Raw genomic sequence first — 17307 nt, 5'->3', positions numbered from 1 at the left:
GGAGTTCTCTGCTCACCAATTTCCATGTGCAGATGGAGGAGCAAAGTGCTCTGGATTGACTGAAAGCAGAATTATTTTTTAATCAACCTCTTAAAACGTAGGGGAAGAAAAAGCAAGTACAGCCTGAGAATGGTGATGGTGAGGCCTCAGGGCACTGCTGCAGTGCCTGGCACAGGAGCTTTGGCTTTACTTTGCTTTCCAGCCTTCATGACAGTCCTCTGTCTGCTTGGGAGCTCTTTGGTGCTGTTTGGTTTGGGGTGGCACCCAATGGGTGTAGTTGTGCTATTTGGGAATCCTCAGGTAGCACTGGGGATGGGATTTTTATGTGAACCTCTTCCAGGTGTCAGAGATTTTAGGTAAAGGAGTGAAGAGCTGACTGAGAGGGATCTCATCAGTGTCCTTCAGTGCCTGCAGGAGGTGTCAGAGGATGGAGCAGGCTCTGCTCTGTGGTGCCCAGCAACAGGACAAGGGGCAATGAGCAGGAACTCTAATGCCCTAAAAGTTCCACCTGAACATGAGGAAGAAATTCTTTACACTGGAACAGGTTACCCAGGGAGGCTGTGGATTCTCCCTCACTGGAGATGCTCCAGAACTACCTGGAGCATCTCCAGTGCCCTGTGCTCTGGGCTAACCCTGCTTGAGCAGGGAGGTGAGCCCAGATGGGCCACTGTGATCCCTTCCAGCCTGACCCATTCTGTGCTGTAACTGTTGATTCCAACCACATTTTAAGCAACTGTTTCAAACAAAAACCACCTGAAAACATCACTCTGGGTGGATGTGACACAATGATTTAGCTTTTCCCATGGCTCACCTTTTGAGTCAGATGTGGTAGGGAGGAGTGAAGGGAGCAGAGCAGAGCCTGTTCTTTGTGCTTTGCATCAAACAGCTGTCAGACCTCAGTGCCTGTCTGAGAAATGAGGAACAAATGGCTGCTGCGGAAAAACTCTTCCTTATGGCCTGCATTAAGGCCTGGAGCTGGTAGGCTGAGGTGTTGTGAAAAGTGAGTAGGTAAGGGGTAGGAGGTACCTTACTTTAAACCAGCAATGATATATGTAGGTTGGTTATTCCAAGGGGAAATGAAAAGCAAAACTTCAGGTTTCCAGAATGGGAATTATAAAAGCTTCAAACAGATGAGCAAAGGGTTCCATTAATCTTTTAATACCAAATCTTTCATTAAGAGCACCAAAATCTCTTCCACACCTGCAGAAATCATAGTAGAACCTGCAGCTTTACAAACCCTCTTAAATCCTTCAGCCTGTTCAAAGGGTTTCCTAATGTTATGCTAAAGGTGGAGTTTATTTCAGTGCAAAACAATGGAGGAGAGCTCAGACCTTGATTGCAGACAGCAGTGCTTGGCTCAGATACTGTCAGATCCCAAACAAACTGTGCACAATGGATTTGTATTTGCATGGGAATAATTTGAAATACTTGATGAGCCACAGCTGAGGCCTCAGTTTTGAGTATTTAAGAAGGATTGAGGCCCAAGACTGGTTGTTTATAGAGAAGCCAGGGAGTGTCCCCATGTGGTTTGAGGGGTCACTGTCCCCTTTCTGCCAGTGTTTGGAATGGCTGTGGAGGGTGAAATTCTTACAGGTAGATTGCTCTGGGTACCTTTTGTGGTTTTTTGGAAGTTCAGTGTCTGTGGATCAGGTCAGACCCACCACTATTAAATCTTTCAGAGCCATGGAATATGCTGAGCTGGAAGGGACCCCTAAGGATCATCGAGTCCAACTCTTGACCCCCCAACAATCCCACCGTGTGCTTGAGAGTGTTGTCCAAAGACTCCTTGAGCTCTGGCAGGTTTGGGGCCGTGACCAGAGTTGTCTGACTGTCTGTGTTTCTCTTGTCTCCTGCAGGTCACCATGGAGTAACAAGTACGATCCTCCCCTGGAAGACGGTGCCATGCCATCTGCTCGCCTGCGCAAGCTGGAGGTGGAAGCCAACAATGCCTTTGACCAGTACAGAGACTTGTATGTCAGTTCTACCCTCCAGAGCCCTCTCTTTTCTTTATTTCCTTCAGCAGGGGTGCAGTGCACACCCAGAGTGTGGATTGTGGTCACTGCCCCAGTGTGTGGCCAAGACAGGAGTGTAGGCAGTGCTGGTGGGAGGTGTATCCACTGTGGTTTCACCATAGCCAAACATGAGCAAATCTCTTAGCTGATGCTGAGGTGCTTTCCTGCCTCCCTCCCCTCCTTGAACAGATTGATGGTGTCTTTGTCCTGGAATGACCTGTGTTCTCTTTGATCTTTAAGTTCAGTCTTAAACCATCTGCATTTTCCATTTCCTCAAGGCTGTACTCTCAAAAAATCTATATGGATAGCAGCAACTCTCACATCTTCCAGAGAAATGACAGGCACTGGTACACTGAGATGCAGCAATTGGACAGGGATTCATGTATTTCTGCTGCAGGATGCTTGTTTTAGGCCCTGTCTTGGTAAAGAGGTGTAAAACAAAGGAATCAGTAGAGCACATGGAAGATAAATGTAGATTGGGCAGTGGCTTTTTGAAAGCAGCAATAGGAAACTCTTTGGGTGACTTAGCAGTTGAACAATTTTTCTGAAAGATGGGATTGTGCTGGTCTTGCACTGCAGTTACATCCAAGGTCTGGAGATGTGCTGAAGTTTAGCTGTTGTCTGTGTAGACTGTGTTCTCCTGAGCAGTGATGGGGGTTGAAATAGGAATGCTAAATCTAAACAGCAAGTGAGTGTTGCAAAGCAAAATGAACTAGTAAGTGTCTCCAGTCCCAGGCTGCTTTCTTGTGGAGGTGCCTGATGGCTATGGAAAAGGTGAACAAACTTCATTGCTGCTTCATGTTGCCCAAAAATGGAGATAAAACACATCCTTAAATGTCATTCATCTTGTTACAGTGCTGACAAAGCACATGCAAAGGGACTTTTCTTGCTAGATTGTGTGGCTTGATGGCATTGCAGCCTGTCCAAACATAATCTTCACACTTCTGTTACAGGTATCAGATTTTTTCCTTCTTTTCATGCATTATTTTCGTCTGAACTGACTGGAAGAAAGGAATTTTGCATATTCAGCAGAGCCAAGTTTGCAGTTACTCCCCAGATGCAGAACAGACCCAGGACCCAATATACTTTTAATACCCTAAGATGAAAATGAGTAGGTTTATGGAACCAAGGTTGTCTTTTTAAATCCCTCTCTGCTCAGATGACTGTGAAGTCATGGCTGGATACAATAACTCCTTTAAAAAGGCTTTGTGTGCTTGAAGGAAAGTGCAGTGCAGGTTCCTGTGAGTGAGGTGAATCTGAGCCCTGCTCTGCATGGGGTGCAGCAGTTGTGTTAATATATTGTGTGGAAGGAAAAGGTGAGATTGTGTCAGATTTCATCTTTCAGTTTGTCAGTACAAGTTTTATAGGCAGGACATGGCTGGAAGGGATCTGGGAGGGATTCACTGTTGTATCAGCAGCCAGGAAGGAGGGAGGGAGTATGACTTGTGCATCAGAACAGATCATCACATCTGTCAGCACAGAGCTCATCACTGATCTCAAAAATGGGTGAGAAGAAGAGGAGGAGAAGAGTGACTTGTGTTTTGCTGAGTGGTGTAAAAACTGTGGCATTTATGGAAAGAATTTGCAAAGTTAGGGAAACTTAACCCCACTGTCTGTAGGGTTCCTCATGCCTGGAATTGGGAATGATTTGTACTTTACCTACAACAGAGATGTGGCTAGAACAGGCTTTTGTTCTCGGATTGGAGCTCTGCAGTTTCCTTGATAAGACAATTGGATTTTTGTGTTTTGACAGCAGAAGCTTGATTTTTACTTGGAGATCAGAGTGGGGGAATTCAGTGGGTAACAAGTGCCAACTTCTCCCAGTGCTGCTGCTGCTCCTGCCAACACATCAGGGTGGCAATGACTGCAGCAATGACTCGTGGAGCAGCTGCTGGAGCCACGTGGGAGTCTGAAGTGTGGGGAAGGCTGTAGTGGGAAGAAGATGGCAATGGCAGTGATGTCATCTCCGTGGTCTGCTGGAGCTGGGAACTAATCCCGTGAGCCCCCTGGAAAGCTGTGGGATGTGGATTTAAGGTTTCACTGCCCTGCTGGTCTGGCAGCTTGTGGGGATGGGAAAGGAGTGCACGAGGAATCAGTTCCAGGACAGTTATCAGTGTCATTCCCAATTCCAGAGCCAGTGACAGCAGAGGTTTTCCAGCATTGTGAAATATTTCAGGCTCATTTGAAAGCACTGATGGATTAATCAAAGGAGTAAGTAGCTGGCAGTCCTCAGGACTGAGTCTTTTGTGGAAATCATGGTTTCTGTTGGATGGGGAGATTTATTCTAGGCTCACCTTCCAGGAACAGTGATCAGTCTGTAGGCAAGGAGCAGAAAAGCTGAATTTTGGGTGGACTGCAGAGATTTTGATCATTTCTGTTCTTTCTGATGGGGTTGTCTGTCCAAACAGACCATTCACAGGTGCCACAAAGCTAATCAACACTTCACATGACAAACTTTCATAAAAAATAGGAGTTTCAGTGCTGTTGCACTTAGATTTTAAGCTTGTGTTGCAGATTAAGAGGGTCAGAATGATGCTGAGGAAGAAGTCTCAAATCTGACCCATCAGCTTCTCACCAGCTGTCCCTGAAGAGGCTGTTGTGTCCCTCTGTGGGGTAGGGAATGTTTCTGAGCTGCCCCTGCAACCACAGCCACACTGTTTTATGGGAGAGAGGTAACAGTGAACACAAACATACTCACAGAGAACACCAGAGCTCAGTGTGCTTGAATTTCCTCAGCTGGTAAGGCATTTTATTCCAGCCAGGAGAGTTTCTGCTAGGTTTTTCAAAGGTTTATATCCAGCCTTGCTGGGCTCAATGCTGTACCTTGTGCTTGCAGTGCTGTGGGCTGCCTGGCACAGAAAGATGTGGTTCTTAATACCCTGTGAGCACTTCATGGAGTCACAGAGTCAGGGAATGGTTTGGGTTGGAAGGACCTTAAAGCTCATCTCATTCCACCCCCTGCCATGGGCAGGGACACCTTCCACTAGCTCAGGTTGCTCCAAGCCCCATCCAACCTGACTAGAACTCTTCCAGGGATGGAGCAGCCACACCTTCTCTGGGCAACCTGTGCCAGTGCCTCAGCATCCTCCCAGGGAAGAATTCCTTCCCAGTATCCAATCTAAACCTCTTCTCTGTCAGTGTGAAGCCATTCCCTGTGTCCTGTCACTCCAGACCTTTGTAAGTAGTCTCTCTTCATCTTTCCTGTTGACTCCCTTCAGGTACTGGAAAGCACAATTAGGTCACCCCAAAGCTTCTCTTCTCCAGCCTCTCCTTACAGCAGAGGTGCTCTCAGAGGTTGCTCTGCATGGGGTTCACTCCTCAGCTTTCAAACACATCTTGTGCTGGTTATTCCAGCAGGGAGTGGAAGATGATGTTGCTTTTCTATAGATAGATAAGTACTTCTGAGAATATGTGCTATTCCCACTCTGCTCTCTCCATGTGGTCCAAACCTCCTCTGGATTATCTCCCATTTTACCTTTAAGCACAGTAAGTGCTGATATCTCCCGGAGTTCATCTTGGGCCTCTCCCAACACTTCAGATCACTTCAATTTTGCCTTGTGTCAGTCCCATTTGGCCCACACACCATTCCTTTTTAGATTTCTCTTTTAATCAGGTGTGGTAAGTACCCACCTACATCCAGTGAGTCACTGCATTGTCTTTGCCATTTCCCAAGGGATTGGCACCTGCTCTCGTGGGTGTTTTGAGGGAAACAGCCTGTTAGGCATTGGTTAACAGTTTGGGAGAAAGAATCCATCAGATTTGCTTTCTGGGGATGTTAGAGTTCAGTTTTGTCCCCCAAAGCTCAGTGGTCACTGCACTGAGTGGCTGTAGTGTGCAAACAAGTTTGGAGAAGTCTTGTAACATTGCATGGAGTTGTTTAAAATCATGAAAACTCCACAAGAACGATTTTGTTGAACCTTCAGTGCCTCTTAACCAGCGCTGAGTTGTTCTTAAGTGTCTGCTCTAATGCAAATTACCTTTACATATCTCTAGAGTTGCCCACTTTTGATTTCTGGAGGCATATTCCTGTCTCTTCAGGTTAAAGAGGAATTACACTAGGTTTAATTCCCCTCCCTGTTGTTCAACAACAAACATATTTCTTGGTTATCTGTTTTACCAAAATACATGTCACTTTCCCAAAAAACAACTGTTCCATTTTGATCTCCTGCTGCCAGGTTTGACTCAGACACTGCCTGTAGCTAATGCCCTGGTATGTTTTTGTTCAGGAGGTTATTATTCCCAGATGGAAGTCTAATATCTTACACCACTCAGCTAGAGCCTTGGCTTTCCACTGCCAATATCAGGAAGATAATTTCTTCCCACACATGGTTGTAATTTATCGCCCTTTGCTTGACGTGTGTGTGTGCTTGATTGAAATCAAAGTGTAATGAGGACCAGGGCAGCTGGGTAAATCCATCTCTTTTAGATTCTGCCTTCCCTTGTTTTGGGTTGGAGATAATCAGGGCTTTAATTAAGTCATCTAATGGCTCTTTGTTGTCTGGAAGAAATAATTCCTGAAGTGATTAAACAGACCTCCCTGGGGAAGGATGCTGCTGATCTGTCTACAAACAGGATGAGTTTTGGCAACTTTGGACTGGTTTGCTAAGCTGACATACATTTAGAAAGCTAGTCCTCCTTTTTTCCTTGGCTTAAATTGGATTTATTGGTGCTTTTGATTTTTAGCAACTTGAAAATAAAGATAAAACACTCATCTTAATCATTCTACTCCTGAAAATGTTTGTATTGATTAAGGTTTGGAGTTCCCTCCACAGAGTAAGCAATGAAGCCTTTTGAACTTCTCTCTGTGTTTTGATGTTGATCCATTTTCAGTTTGTTATATTAGAGCTCTGGACTAGGAATTTGGTAGGAGAGGAAGGAGGTCTGGGAGAGGATTGACCTCTGAAATGTCTTCATTGTGTGTAATCCTTTTATTATTGAATTTTGGATTGGAATCTACTCCAAACTATATTCACTCCAGTTCTGGATGGAGTTAGCAGTGCTGAGGGTGGCACTCCTGCCAGCAAGACCTCTGCAGTGTTGTTTGCAGCATGGACAGTACCTGAACCAAACATCCATGGCCTTTCCCTTCTCAGCTGGTGGAGGAAAAGCTGCAGGAATTTCCTGTATGATGTGCCTCAGGAATATGTAGATTCAGGAACTTTTTGCTTGGCAGTCTGGGCAGGTACAGCAGCAAAGTCCCAGTGACAAAGGAGTTAGTTCTTCCCTTTCCATAGTGTTCAGGGCTAACTTTATTTTTTATTGCTAGTTATTGTGTTTAATCTCATGGCACAACATTGCTGTGCTGAGCTTCAGGGTTGTCTCCTTTTGGCTGTGGCTTATTGCCACTGAGCTCTGTGCCACCATCTATACCAAGTTGTTCAGATGTCCTGTAAGCAGCTAGAGAGCTTGCCCCTTTGTAGCTGTTTTTACCTTAGTTTATTTTGGGTTGTATGTTTGAACCATCTCTGACACTTGCCTTCTTCCACTTGTCTTGGTAAGACAAGATAGAGTTTTCTATCTTATGCCCTTAGGCTGTCACTGTTTGAGTACTGCTGTAGTGCCATTCAATTTCTCCTTCCCTGCCTTTGCATATCCCTTTTCCTGGTCTGACAGGCCATGAGTGGAGTTCATGCCAGTTCAGAAAATACTCTGCACTTCTCACAAGGTTCATAGCCATGGCTGCATTTATTTATTTAGCCCTGTTTGTTTTGTTTTGTACATAGAACAGCACTGATTCCACAAGGAAGTGAAAGGAGAGCACCAGAGGTGTAATGAGTGGGTTTGGTTTCAACACAGCCTGACTGGCACAGGTTGCCCAGAGAAGCTGTGGCTGCTCCATCCCTGGAAGTGTTCAAGGCCAGGCTGGACAGGGCTTGGAGCAATCTGGGCTAGTGGAAGGTGTTGGGAGGAGCTGAGATGGAGAGGGACTCTTGGTTAGGAACTGGAGTGAGAGAGCAAGGAGTAATGGGGAGAAATTGAAACTGGGGAAATTTAGATGAGATCTTAGGAAGAAGATTTCCCCATGAGGGTGGTGAGACACTGTCCCAGGCTGCCCAGGGAGGCTGTGGCTGCCCCAACCCTGGCAGTGTTCACAGCCAGGTTGGCTAAAGCCTTGAGCAACCTGCTGTGGTGGGAGGTGTCCCTGCCCAGGGCAGGGGGTTGGGGCTGGATCCTCTCTAAGCTCCATTCCAACCCCATAACATGCTATGATTCTAACATAATGTGATTTTGTGTTTAAGGTCCCTTCCAACCCAAACCATTCCATAATCCATGATCCCATGCTCCTGCCTGTAGGTGCACACAGGGCAGTGAGCACTGAGCCTCCATCCCTGCACTGCAGCTTTGAGTTCCCCAAGTGATTAGGTAGCTGTGAGCTCTTTCTATAAGCCTTGTGTCTGTGTTTAGATGTAAACCTAGTTTGCCTAAACTAGAAACCCATGGAAAGCTTTGAAGTGTCTTTATTGCCATTAGCTCCCTGTTCCTCATTACTGGCTCAGCCCTTTGTGCTGGCTTTCTCCTGGGCATGGGAGTTACTGGGGCTTTCACAGCAAGGGCCCTGCAGATTGGATCCAGATGCATTTGTTATGCATCCCAGCACTAAGGAAACCTGACTTTCCATCTCACTGCTGGCTGGGCCTGTGCACAATAGGGTGTGACATCAGGATTATGTCATCTGTGAGATTCTTGCCTCTGGGTTAGGCTGATAAGTACAAGATGAAGTCTCCTATGACACATCTAAACTGCTTTTAATGTCTCTGTGCCTTTACCATTACAGCCATGCTGTTTCCCAAGGAAATTGTTTAGATGGAAGAGTAAGCAGAGCAGTGTTGGGATCCCTTCAACACGCCCATGGGCAGCTCAGCGCTCAAAACAGAATCAGCATTGAAGTTGTTGATATGTATTACACAGATTAGAGCAAATTTAGGCTTCATTTTTCCTCTCTTCTTCTACTATGCTAGAAAACTGAATTAGTTGCTTTTCATCTGATTTCTTTCTCTGGGAGCTTCGTGTTGGAGCAGCTCTGTAGGCTGCATTCTTATCTTCTGAATATGAGATGTTGGGAGGAGGAGGAGTTTCTCCCTTGGGTTCCCATGGCTCCCTGTGATTACATAAAACCTGAGTGCTGGAGAGGGAAAGCTTGGATTTGGGGGGAGCACTCATGATGCAGCACTATCCTGTTCTCAGAAGGCTTTGAATCCCTAGTAAGAAATTATTTACTTTCAAAAATGAGACTAGATTTTAGGATGTTGATGTGTTGTGATCTGGAATTTTGGAGGTGGTTGCCTCTAGCAGTCCATAGCTCTGCCTACAGAAATTTACTTCATGCTCTCACAAATATAGTGTTTAATGATGAAAATTGAAGACAGGAACTTAAATTTGTGTCAAAAATAGTGTGGCAGCAGGAGCAGGGCAGTGATTGTCCCTGTGCTAGCAGTGCTGCGGCACCTCCAATCCTAGGGGCAGTTTGGGGCCTCTCACTGCAAGGACACTGAGTGTAGCTGGAGAAGGGGATGGAGCACAAGGAGAGGCTGAGGGAGCTGTGGGGGCTCAGCCTGGAGAAAAAAGGAGGCTCAGGGGAACCTTCTGCTCTCTCCAGCTCCCTGCCAGGAGGTGCAGCCAGGTGGGGTCAGGCTCTGCTCCCAGGGAACAAGGGACAGGATGAAAGCAAACAGCCTCAAGCTGTGCCAGGGAAGGTTCAGGTTGGACATCAGGAGAAATTCCCATGGAAAAGGCTGTCAGGCTTTGGAAGGGGCTGTCCAGAGAGGTGGTGGATTCTGAAGGAGTTCAAGGAATGACTGGATGTGGTACTCAGTGCTCTGGTCTAGGTGACAGGTGGTGATGGGTCACAGGTTGGACTCAATGATCTTGGAGGGGTTTTCTAACCCAAGTGAATCAGTGTTCAAGGCCAGGTTGGATAAAGCCTTGAGCAACCTGCTCTGGTGGGAGGTGTCCCTGCCAGGGCAGGGGGTTGGGACTAGATGATCTTTAAGGTCCATTCCAACCCCTTAACACACTATGATTCTATGGTCCTGTGGCTGAAATAACAGCCACGTTGAGCACATCTGATAGAAGCCTGGTAGCAGAAATTACATCACATGAAATCTGCAGCCTGCACAGGCTTTGGTCAATTTAAACCATGACATAGAAGACTTCTGCTGTCTTTTCCCCCTCCTCCTCATGTTTGATTGGAGCTGGCAGAGCCCGGAACGTGGCAGACTGTGGGTGGGGGAAGCACAGGGCTGTCTTTGCTGGCCCAAGGATGGGCATGGGTGAAGGATTTGGAAGCTGTTGGAGCTTCCTGGTGGTTAATGAACCAGTTACTCATTTGAAATGTTACAAAGTGACCCATTGTCTTGCTAGCTAGGTGGCTAATGGAACTGTTTCCAGGTGACTTCTCCAAAGGGGTTTGGTCATTAGTTTCCATCTGCCAAGTGCAATTGGATGGGAAGGAAAATGTGAGCAGTACATGAGGTTTATGAACTAATGAAAGGTGCTAGAGAGCACAAAGTGGAAGGTTCTAGGAGAATTTTTCCTTCAGGATCCCATTGTTTGGGTCCCATTTTCCTTCTTTGCAGAGTCCTTGCAGTTCCCAACTCTGCTGCACAGTTTGAGTCATCCCACCATGGTCCAGATGTGCTTTTAAGTACAACTGGCATTGAAGTTACGCATACCTAACTGCATTGGTATGTTTGCCTGAGGGATTTTTGCACCTGTGTATGCTGGAAAGGATTCCTGTAAAATACCTGTAGAGAGCCCACAAGCATAGCTGGGGCTGTGCTCATAGCCTGTGGTGCAAACCCTCCTGCTCTGTGCACACAAACATGTTACCTGCTTCACTTTAAGTCTGTAGGTAACTTTCTGTGAGAGTTACCTGGTTGTGCTCGTGGGAGCAGTGAAGGAGGAGAGAGGGATTGTAAATCATCTGTGCTCACAGCAGTGGGAGAAGTGTTACATCCTGGTTAGTTCTGTACCAGCCTGTCCTGTTCTCAGAGATTTGGGAGCTCATCACCAGAGAGCTGGATGAGGGCTCAGGTCACAGAATTGTTTAGGAACAATTCTGGTCTCCTGATGTTGTCCTCAAGGCTTTGTTTCCCCCCTCACTTGAGGTGTGAGGTTGCAGGTGAGTTGTTTGAACACCTGAGCAGTGTTTTGGGTTTGAATTATAGAATGAATTGTGGAATGTTAAGAGGTTGGAATGGAGCTTAGAGATGATCCAGCCCCAACACACCTCCCACCAGAGCAGGTTGCTCAAGGCTTTAGCCAACCTGGCTGTGAACACTGCCAGGGTTGGGGCAGCCACAGCCTCCCTGGGCAACCTGGGACAGTGTCTCACCACCCTCACAGGGAAATCTTCTTAAGATCTCATCTAAATTTCCCCAGTTTCAATTTCTCCCCATTGCTCCTTGTCCTGCAGTTCCTAACCAAGAGTCCCTCTCCAGGTTCCTTGCAGCCCATTCAGGTCCTGGCAGGTTGAGAGTCACTTGCCATTCCAGTCATCTCTTTCCATAACAGTTGGAATATCTGCTCCCTCACCTTGGATTTAGGTAGTGCTTTGGGTTGCTGTTAGACAACAGCTTCCCAGATTGTGACTTTCGTCATTGTCACTGTGTAAAAACATGTGTAGCTGAATGCTCAGGATTTTCCTCTGGGGAAGGATTTGTAAATGCCACTTTTCTTGCAAGTCTGTTGATCTAAATAGCTGGAGACATTTCCCTTTCTCTGCTGAACTTCTGGAACTGGAAGAAATAACTATGTGACCTTTAGGGAATAAAGAAAATATATTTTCCTGCTTTTAATGAGCCAATTTGAACCCCTGTGCAACCCTTTTGAAGGTTTGCATGGCCAGGCTGAGCTTCCAGGTGTTGGTGCTTTGGCATCAGAGGTTTGTGGCTTAGTGAGAACCATGAGGCAGAGACTTTTTGTCTCTGGCTCTCAGCTCCTGACTGGAAAAGGCACAAATGTTTTTATGGATGAGTGATTTAGTTCTGAAGTGTAATTGAAAGTCAGAGCTTGGTTTTATTGCTGCGTGGTAGAAACTCATTTTCTCCATGCAGGGTCCAGCATCTATTGCTATCAGGGAAGTCATGAGGCCTTTTCTGCTCTGTCCCTTAGTGGTAAAACAAAGTGATTAATCTCTCCTCCTTTCTTGAGGTCTGTGCTGGAAGCTGGGGGATTTCCTCCCCTATCACATCCCCCTTGAAGTTGCAGCTTTGTTCTGGCCACAGCCTCTATTTCATGGATACAGCTCAGGTTCCTGAGACAAATTTCCATCCTGTGTCTCCACCCACCTCAACTTCAAACACTTCATAAAGCTTTGGATCACTCTTAGCTTAAATATTTCCTTTTCTTCTTGCATTTGTAAAGTAGGTCAGTCTTAAGTCTGACTTTTTTTTCATAAAACAGCTTTTTCCAGGAGTTCTGTGGTTGATGAGTAAAGGATATAAAACTTCAGGGTTTGATCAGGACATTAAAACTGTAATTGATTTGGAGTGAACTGATATTCTGAGTTCTGTAAGGAGAATGAATGTTGCATTGGGGCTTAGGCCTTTAGTTGTATTTCCTGGGCAGCTTTATGAGCAGGAATTTTCTCAGAGATGGAAGGACACTGTCCCCAAGGGAGGACAGGGATGTCATCTGGACTAGATGATCTTCAATTTCCCTTCCAGCCCAACCCAAGTGTGATATCACTTGGCAGTGTTTTGGTTGCTAATAGAGTGATATGGCAACCATAAACCAGTGTTTTTTTCATTGTTGTATAACAAATTTTTGTCTGTAGGTAAGCCCTAAGTACATCCTGGATTGATCCATGTCCTTTGAACTGGTTTGTCCTTTGAGGATGAGACTGGATGTGGCACTTGGTGCCATGGTCTGGTAACCACGATAGGGTTAGACTTAATGATCTTTCAGGTCTTTTCCAACCTGGTTGATTCTATGATTCTATGATGTTTCTGAGCTATCCCAGCATGAATTCCTCCTACTTCAGCCCTCCTGTACATCTCATAAAACATCTGCTGATTGCTTGGATGCTCTGGGAGAGGACAGTTGTAGTTAGGTGGGTGTCAGTCTCCTCTCAGCTAACAAGTGACAGGATGAGAGGAAATGGCCTCAAGATGTGCCAGGGCAGGTTTAGATTGGATATCAGGGAAAGGTTTTTCATGACAATGGTTGTAAAGCTTTAGAACAGGCTGTCCAGGGTAGTGCTGGAGTCACCATCCCTGGAAGTGTTCAGAAAACATGTGGATGTGGTGGTTTAGTGGTGAACATGGTGCTGGGTTGATGGTTGGATTTAATGATCTTCAGGGTCTTTTTCCAGCCTTAACAATTCTGTGCTCCTGCAGAGGACAGATTGCCTTTTCCAGCTGCTGTTGTGCTGAGGGATAACACTCCATGAGCATCCAGAACAGGCCATGCGGGAAAGAGATGTTCAATCCAGGAGCTCTGTAGTGCTTTCCAAGTGTTTCACTTCACCTCCTACATGTAACTCTGTGTCTCTACTCTGCTTTGCTTCTCCTTTTCTTCAGCACAGAAGGATCCCAGTTTATACCTTCTAGAACCTTTTCCAAGCTGGTACCTCTCCTGCTTGGATTTTAATAAGTGCTGCTTTTTAGTCTGTGGTGAAGGGGTTTCTTGGAGGTAGTCCAGTCTCCCTGCAGCACATCCAAGCTCATGAATACAGATTTAAATTCCTCCCAATCTGTCTGTCATCTCAGTTTCTATTATGGAGCAGCAAATTAACCTGTGGCTCTTTAGTTTACTTGGAGAAAACAGGTTTTAAGGAATGTTCCCTTCTCCAAACAAGACTATTCTGGGTTCGGAAATCCCATTTCAGCACTGCATGAGGAAAGGTGAAATCTAAGGTGGCGATCAATGGTATGTATTTTCTCCCTGTGGAGGAGGAGTGAGTTTTTGGAGGGATCCTGCAGTGCTGAGGCACTGAGGAGGCTTTGGCTCACGTCTGTCCCGGTGTGCCTTGGATTCAATCCCTGGCATTGTTTTTCCAGGCTCCAGAGAGTGGATCTGGCTATGGCAGAGCAGCTTTATTGGAATAGCATGTTGGTATTTAAACCAATATTAATACTATATTTGATTCATTAAGTATACAAAGGCAACTCAAAGCGTTTCCATGTGTGCACTGTTGGTTCTGGCAGGAGGTTCTTCACATGGTTTTATGTGGTTTCAGACAACATTTTAGCACATTCTTAAAATACCCACAAAAGCCTTTATGTAAAATCTCATAAAGGTGCACCACATAAAAATGATTTTTTTCCCTGTTTCATGTCATTAGGATCAAAGTACAGTAGGTAAGGATAAATTTCCCCAACTCTTGTTTCTGTCCCTCTCTTAATTAATGTTTCATGCTCGTAGCAAGGTCATAAAGTGGCTAATGGGGGAACTGTCTGTGCACACTGTAATGTTCTCAGGGGCTGCCAGTTCATTCTGAGTGAGTTCACTTCTCTATGTGAAGAAGAATATATTAAATATCTATAGTTTGGTCTGAAAATGAGCAGTAAGTGCTGCTCTCTGGCCTTTGATTCCCACTGCCAAAGGAAGGGTCACTTAGATTGGAACTGAGGTTCACTACAGGACTGGAATTCCCATTAACTGCATTAACCAAAATCCATTTGAGAGTTCCCCAGGGGATATAAAAAGGGTGTTTGTTGGTTTGTTAGGTTTAAATTGTCTGCTGCAAGTCTGGCTTTGGTGTGCCTGTGGAGCAAAGGGGTTTGCTTTTCCAGTGGTTTGACAAATGTCCCAGGACAGTGCATGGTGGTTACTTCACTGCCCTCACTGAGCTTGGGGAGGAGCAGCAGAGTCACCCATTAAAAAATAAGATGCTGTGGTGAGTTAATATGTGGTCATTAACCCCTCCTGAGGTCAGCACTGGTTTGGATACAGGTTGGATATCTGCAAGTAAAGAGAACTGAGGCTCTTTGGTGACTTTGCCTTCCTGAAACAGCACACTGGATTGGGCTGTAAGTGCAGAGAATGTGTTGAACTTCACCTGTGTTACTGGCAGTAACTTCCCACTGTCTTTTCTCCTGACTTGGGGGAAGGCTGAGTTAGTGTCCTTGAGCCCACAGCACTTCAAGCTAATCCATGAAGTGCAAAATGCACAGCAAAGTGAGTGTGAAGTGCCATTCACAACTGGTAGGACCGAGGGCAGAGGTGGAAGGTTCACAGAGTTTTTCAGGTTGCTGATGAGTGATCCCTGTCTTGCAGAAGAGGAGGAACATGGAGACACCTGCAGGTCTGTGTGACAGTCAGAGGCAGGAACCAGTTTCATCTGTCTGACTCTCAGCTTAGCTGCTGGGAACTGTCAGTCCTGGCAGCTCCTCCTGCCTTTGGATGAGCCTTTGCTCTCCTCAGGACATTGAATCCTCAGGTGTTTTGTCTGCTTTGTGTATGCACTTGCAGAACAGCAGTTTGTGCTCAGAACAGCAATATCTGACTGCCCAAATTCTGTGTCATCAGTGGTCTGGCTCAGCTGAAGTCACTTTCTCCCTTTCCTGAGCTCTTCCCAGGGGATGGACATTCTTTGCCACATGAGTTCACCACTGAGATCTGAGAGTTCTGTGCCAGGAAAGAGTATTCCCTTTTCCACAATACTCCTTATGCTGTTTGCAAATGACAATGAGAATGGTAAAATGCTGTGGGTTACAGTTTTGGTTTTCTCGAAGCCAAAATTGCTCCTTGTGCATCTTCCTACAGTGTTGGGTTGTTCAGCATTATTTTAAGGTGCATTTTCCATCTGGCACAGGAGGAGCTCAGCACTAGTGTTACACAGAGGGATTTGGGCTCTGCAGATGGCGATGCATTGGTTGTTTTCCAAGAGTGCACTTTTAGCTACCAGAAACCTGAGATTTAGGCAGTCTGGATTGCTTTTTATTGTATCCCATAGCTGAGGTTGGAATAATCAAACCTCAGCAGCGTCCCCTCATCTCTGAGCTCCTCGGGTTCAGCTCAGCTCTCTGCAGTGAATCAATAACTCAGCTTCACACAGACTTTGGAGGCAGCAACAGAAAACTACTTACTTGCTCCCTTTTGTCTTAATTAGCAAACCTTGTTGTAAAGAACTTCCAGACTTTGCAAAGAGGGGGGGAAAAAAGACCAAACTGTAAACTAGAGCTTTACTCTGAGCCCACTTTGTAGCTTGTGTTTTTACCAGCTGTTGTAGTTAATTGGCATCAGAGGAATTGTTTGCTCAAGTCTGTAACCAGTTCTGGTTCTCACCAGACTTTTATTCTCCTTTAGAGAAATGTACAGGTTTTTTTGTAATTAAAGTCTCTGCAATATGAAATTATTTGAAGTGTTGTGTTTCTGGGTGTGTAACTGGGCAGAGTTTGCTGTCTGACAAGAAAAAATACTCTTTATTAGGACATATTTCTGCTTGTTTCAGATTGTTCTCGGGTCCTGCTTCCTTTTAACATGCCTCTTGGATTGCATCCTGCAGGTATTTTGAAGGTGGAGTCTCCTCTGTCTACCTCTGGGATCTGGATCATGGTTTTGCCGGGGTGATCCTCATTAAGAAAGCTGGAGATGGATCAAAGAAGATTAAGGGATGCTGGGATTCCATCCACGTGGTGGAGGTTCAGGTACAGCCTCTGGGGCAGCTGATACAGCGAAGTGAAAACAAAACCCAGTTAATTCCAGACAATTAAGGTGCACAGGTGTTCCACTGAACAATGCAATATTGTGTCAGGGCTGTAAACTTCTTTCCCCTGTTAATTTCTGAAACTGCCCTGAAGCAATTTGGATGGAGATAAGTCAGGGCTGGAGTCAAAAAGAATCCCAGAAGAATTGGAAGTATGTTACTTGCTGTGCATGTGATCCTGAGATTATTTTTCTTCTTTAACATAAAGCTCTACAGATAAATATCACTAATTGGGTGATAAAAACAAGGTAATAGGAGGCTAAATTGCTCTAACTAGATTTGCTTTGGAAAATTGGAGAAAATTAGAGGAATGTGCACACTTATAATTGTTTTTAAGAAACAGACTGTGCTGTGTGAGGGGAGTTGGAGATCTCTGGACACTGGAACAGGTTTGACACACTGTCCCAGGTTGCCCAGGGAGGCTGTGGCTGCCCCAACCCTGGCAGTGTTCACAGCCAGGTTGGCTAAAGCCTTGAGCAACCTGCTCTGGTGGGAGGTGTCCCTGCCCAGGGCAGGGGGTTGGGGCTGGATCATCTCTAAGCTCCATCCCACCCCCCTTAACAAGCTATGAATCTGTCCTGTTGCTTGTGGAATCTTCCAGACCAGCCACCATTTAGGTTTGGGAGGAATTTTAACCTGTTG

General features: G+C 45.7%; 1 protein-coding gene across 1 annotated transcript in view; it reads left to right on the top strand.

Moving 5' to 3' along the window:
• CAPZB (capping protein (actin filament) muscle Z-line, beta) overlaps nt 1-17307 on the top strand; it is a gene marked incomplete at its 5' end in the record, with an annotated part of 46323 nt that overhangs the window by 16583 nt on the left and 12433 nt on the right. The window contains 2 exons of the mRNA XM_009079856.1: nt 1857-1970; nt 16465-16606. Of these exons, the coding sequence (XP_009078104.1) occupies nt 1857-1970; nt 16465-16606 (256 nt within the window). The remainder of the gene's footprint in view (nt 1-1856; nt 1971-16464; nt 16607-17307) is intronic.

The sequence above is a fragment of the Acanthisitta chloris genome, unplaced genomic scaffold (assembly GCF_000695815.1).
Source record: "Acanthisitta chloris isolate BGI_N310 unplaced genomic scaffold, ASM69581v1 scaffold17628, whole genome shotgun sequence".
NCBI lineage: Eukaryota > Metazoa > Chordata > Aves > Passeriformes > Acanthisittidae > Acanthisitta > Acanthisitta chloris.
The sequence above is the reverse complement of the archived record's forward strand: the minus strand, read 5'-3'. Positions and strand labels throughout refer to the sequence as shown.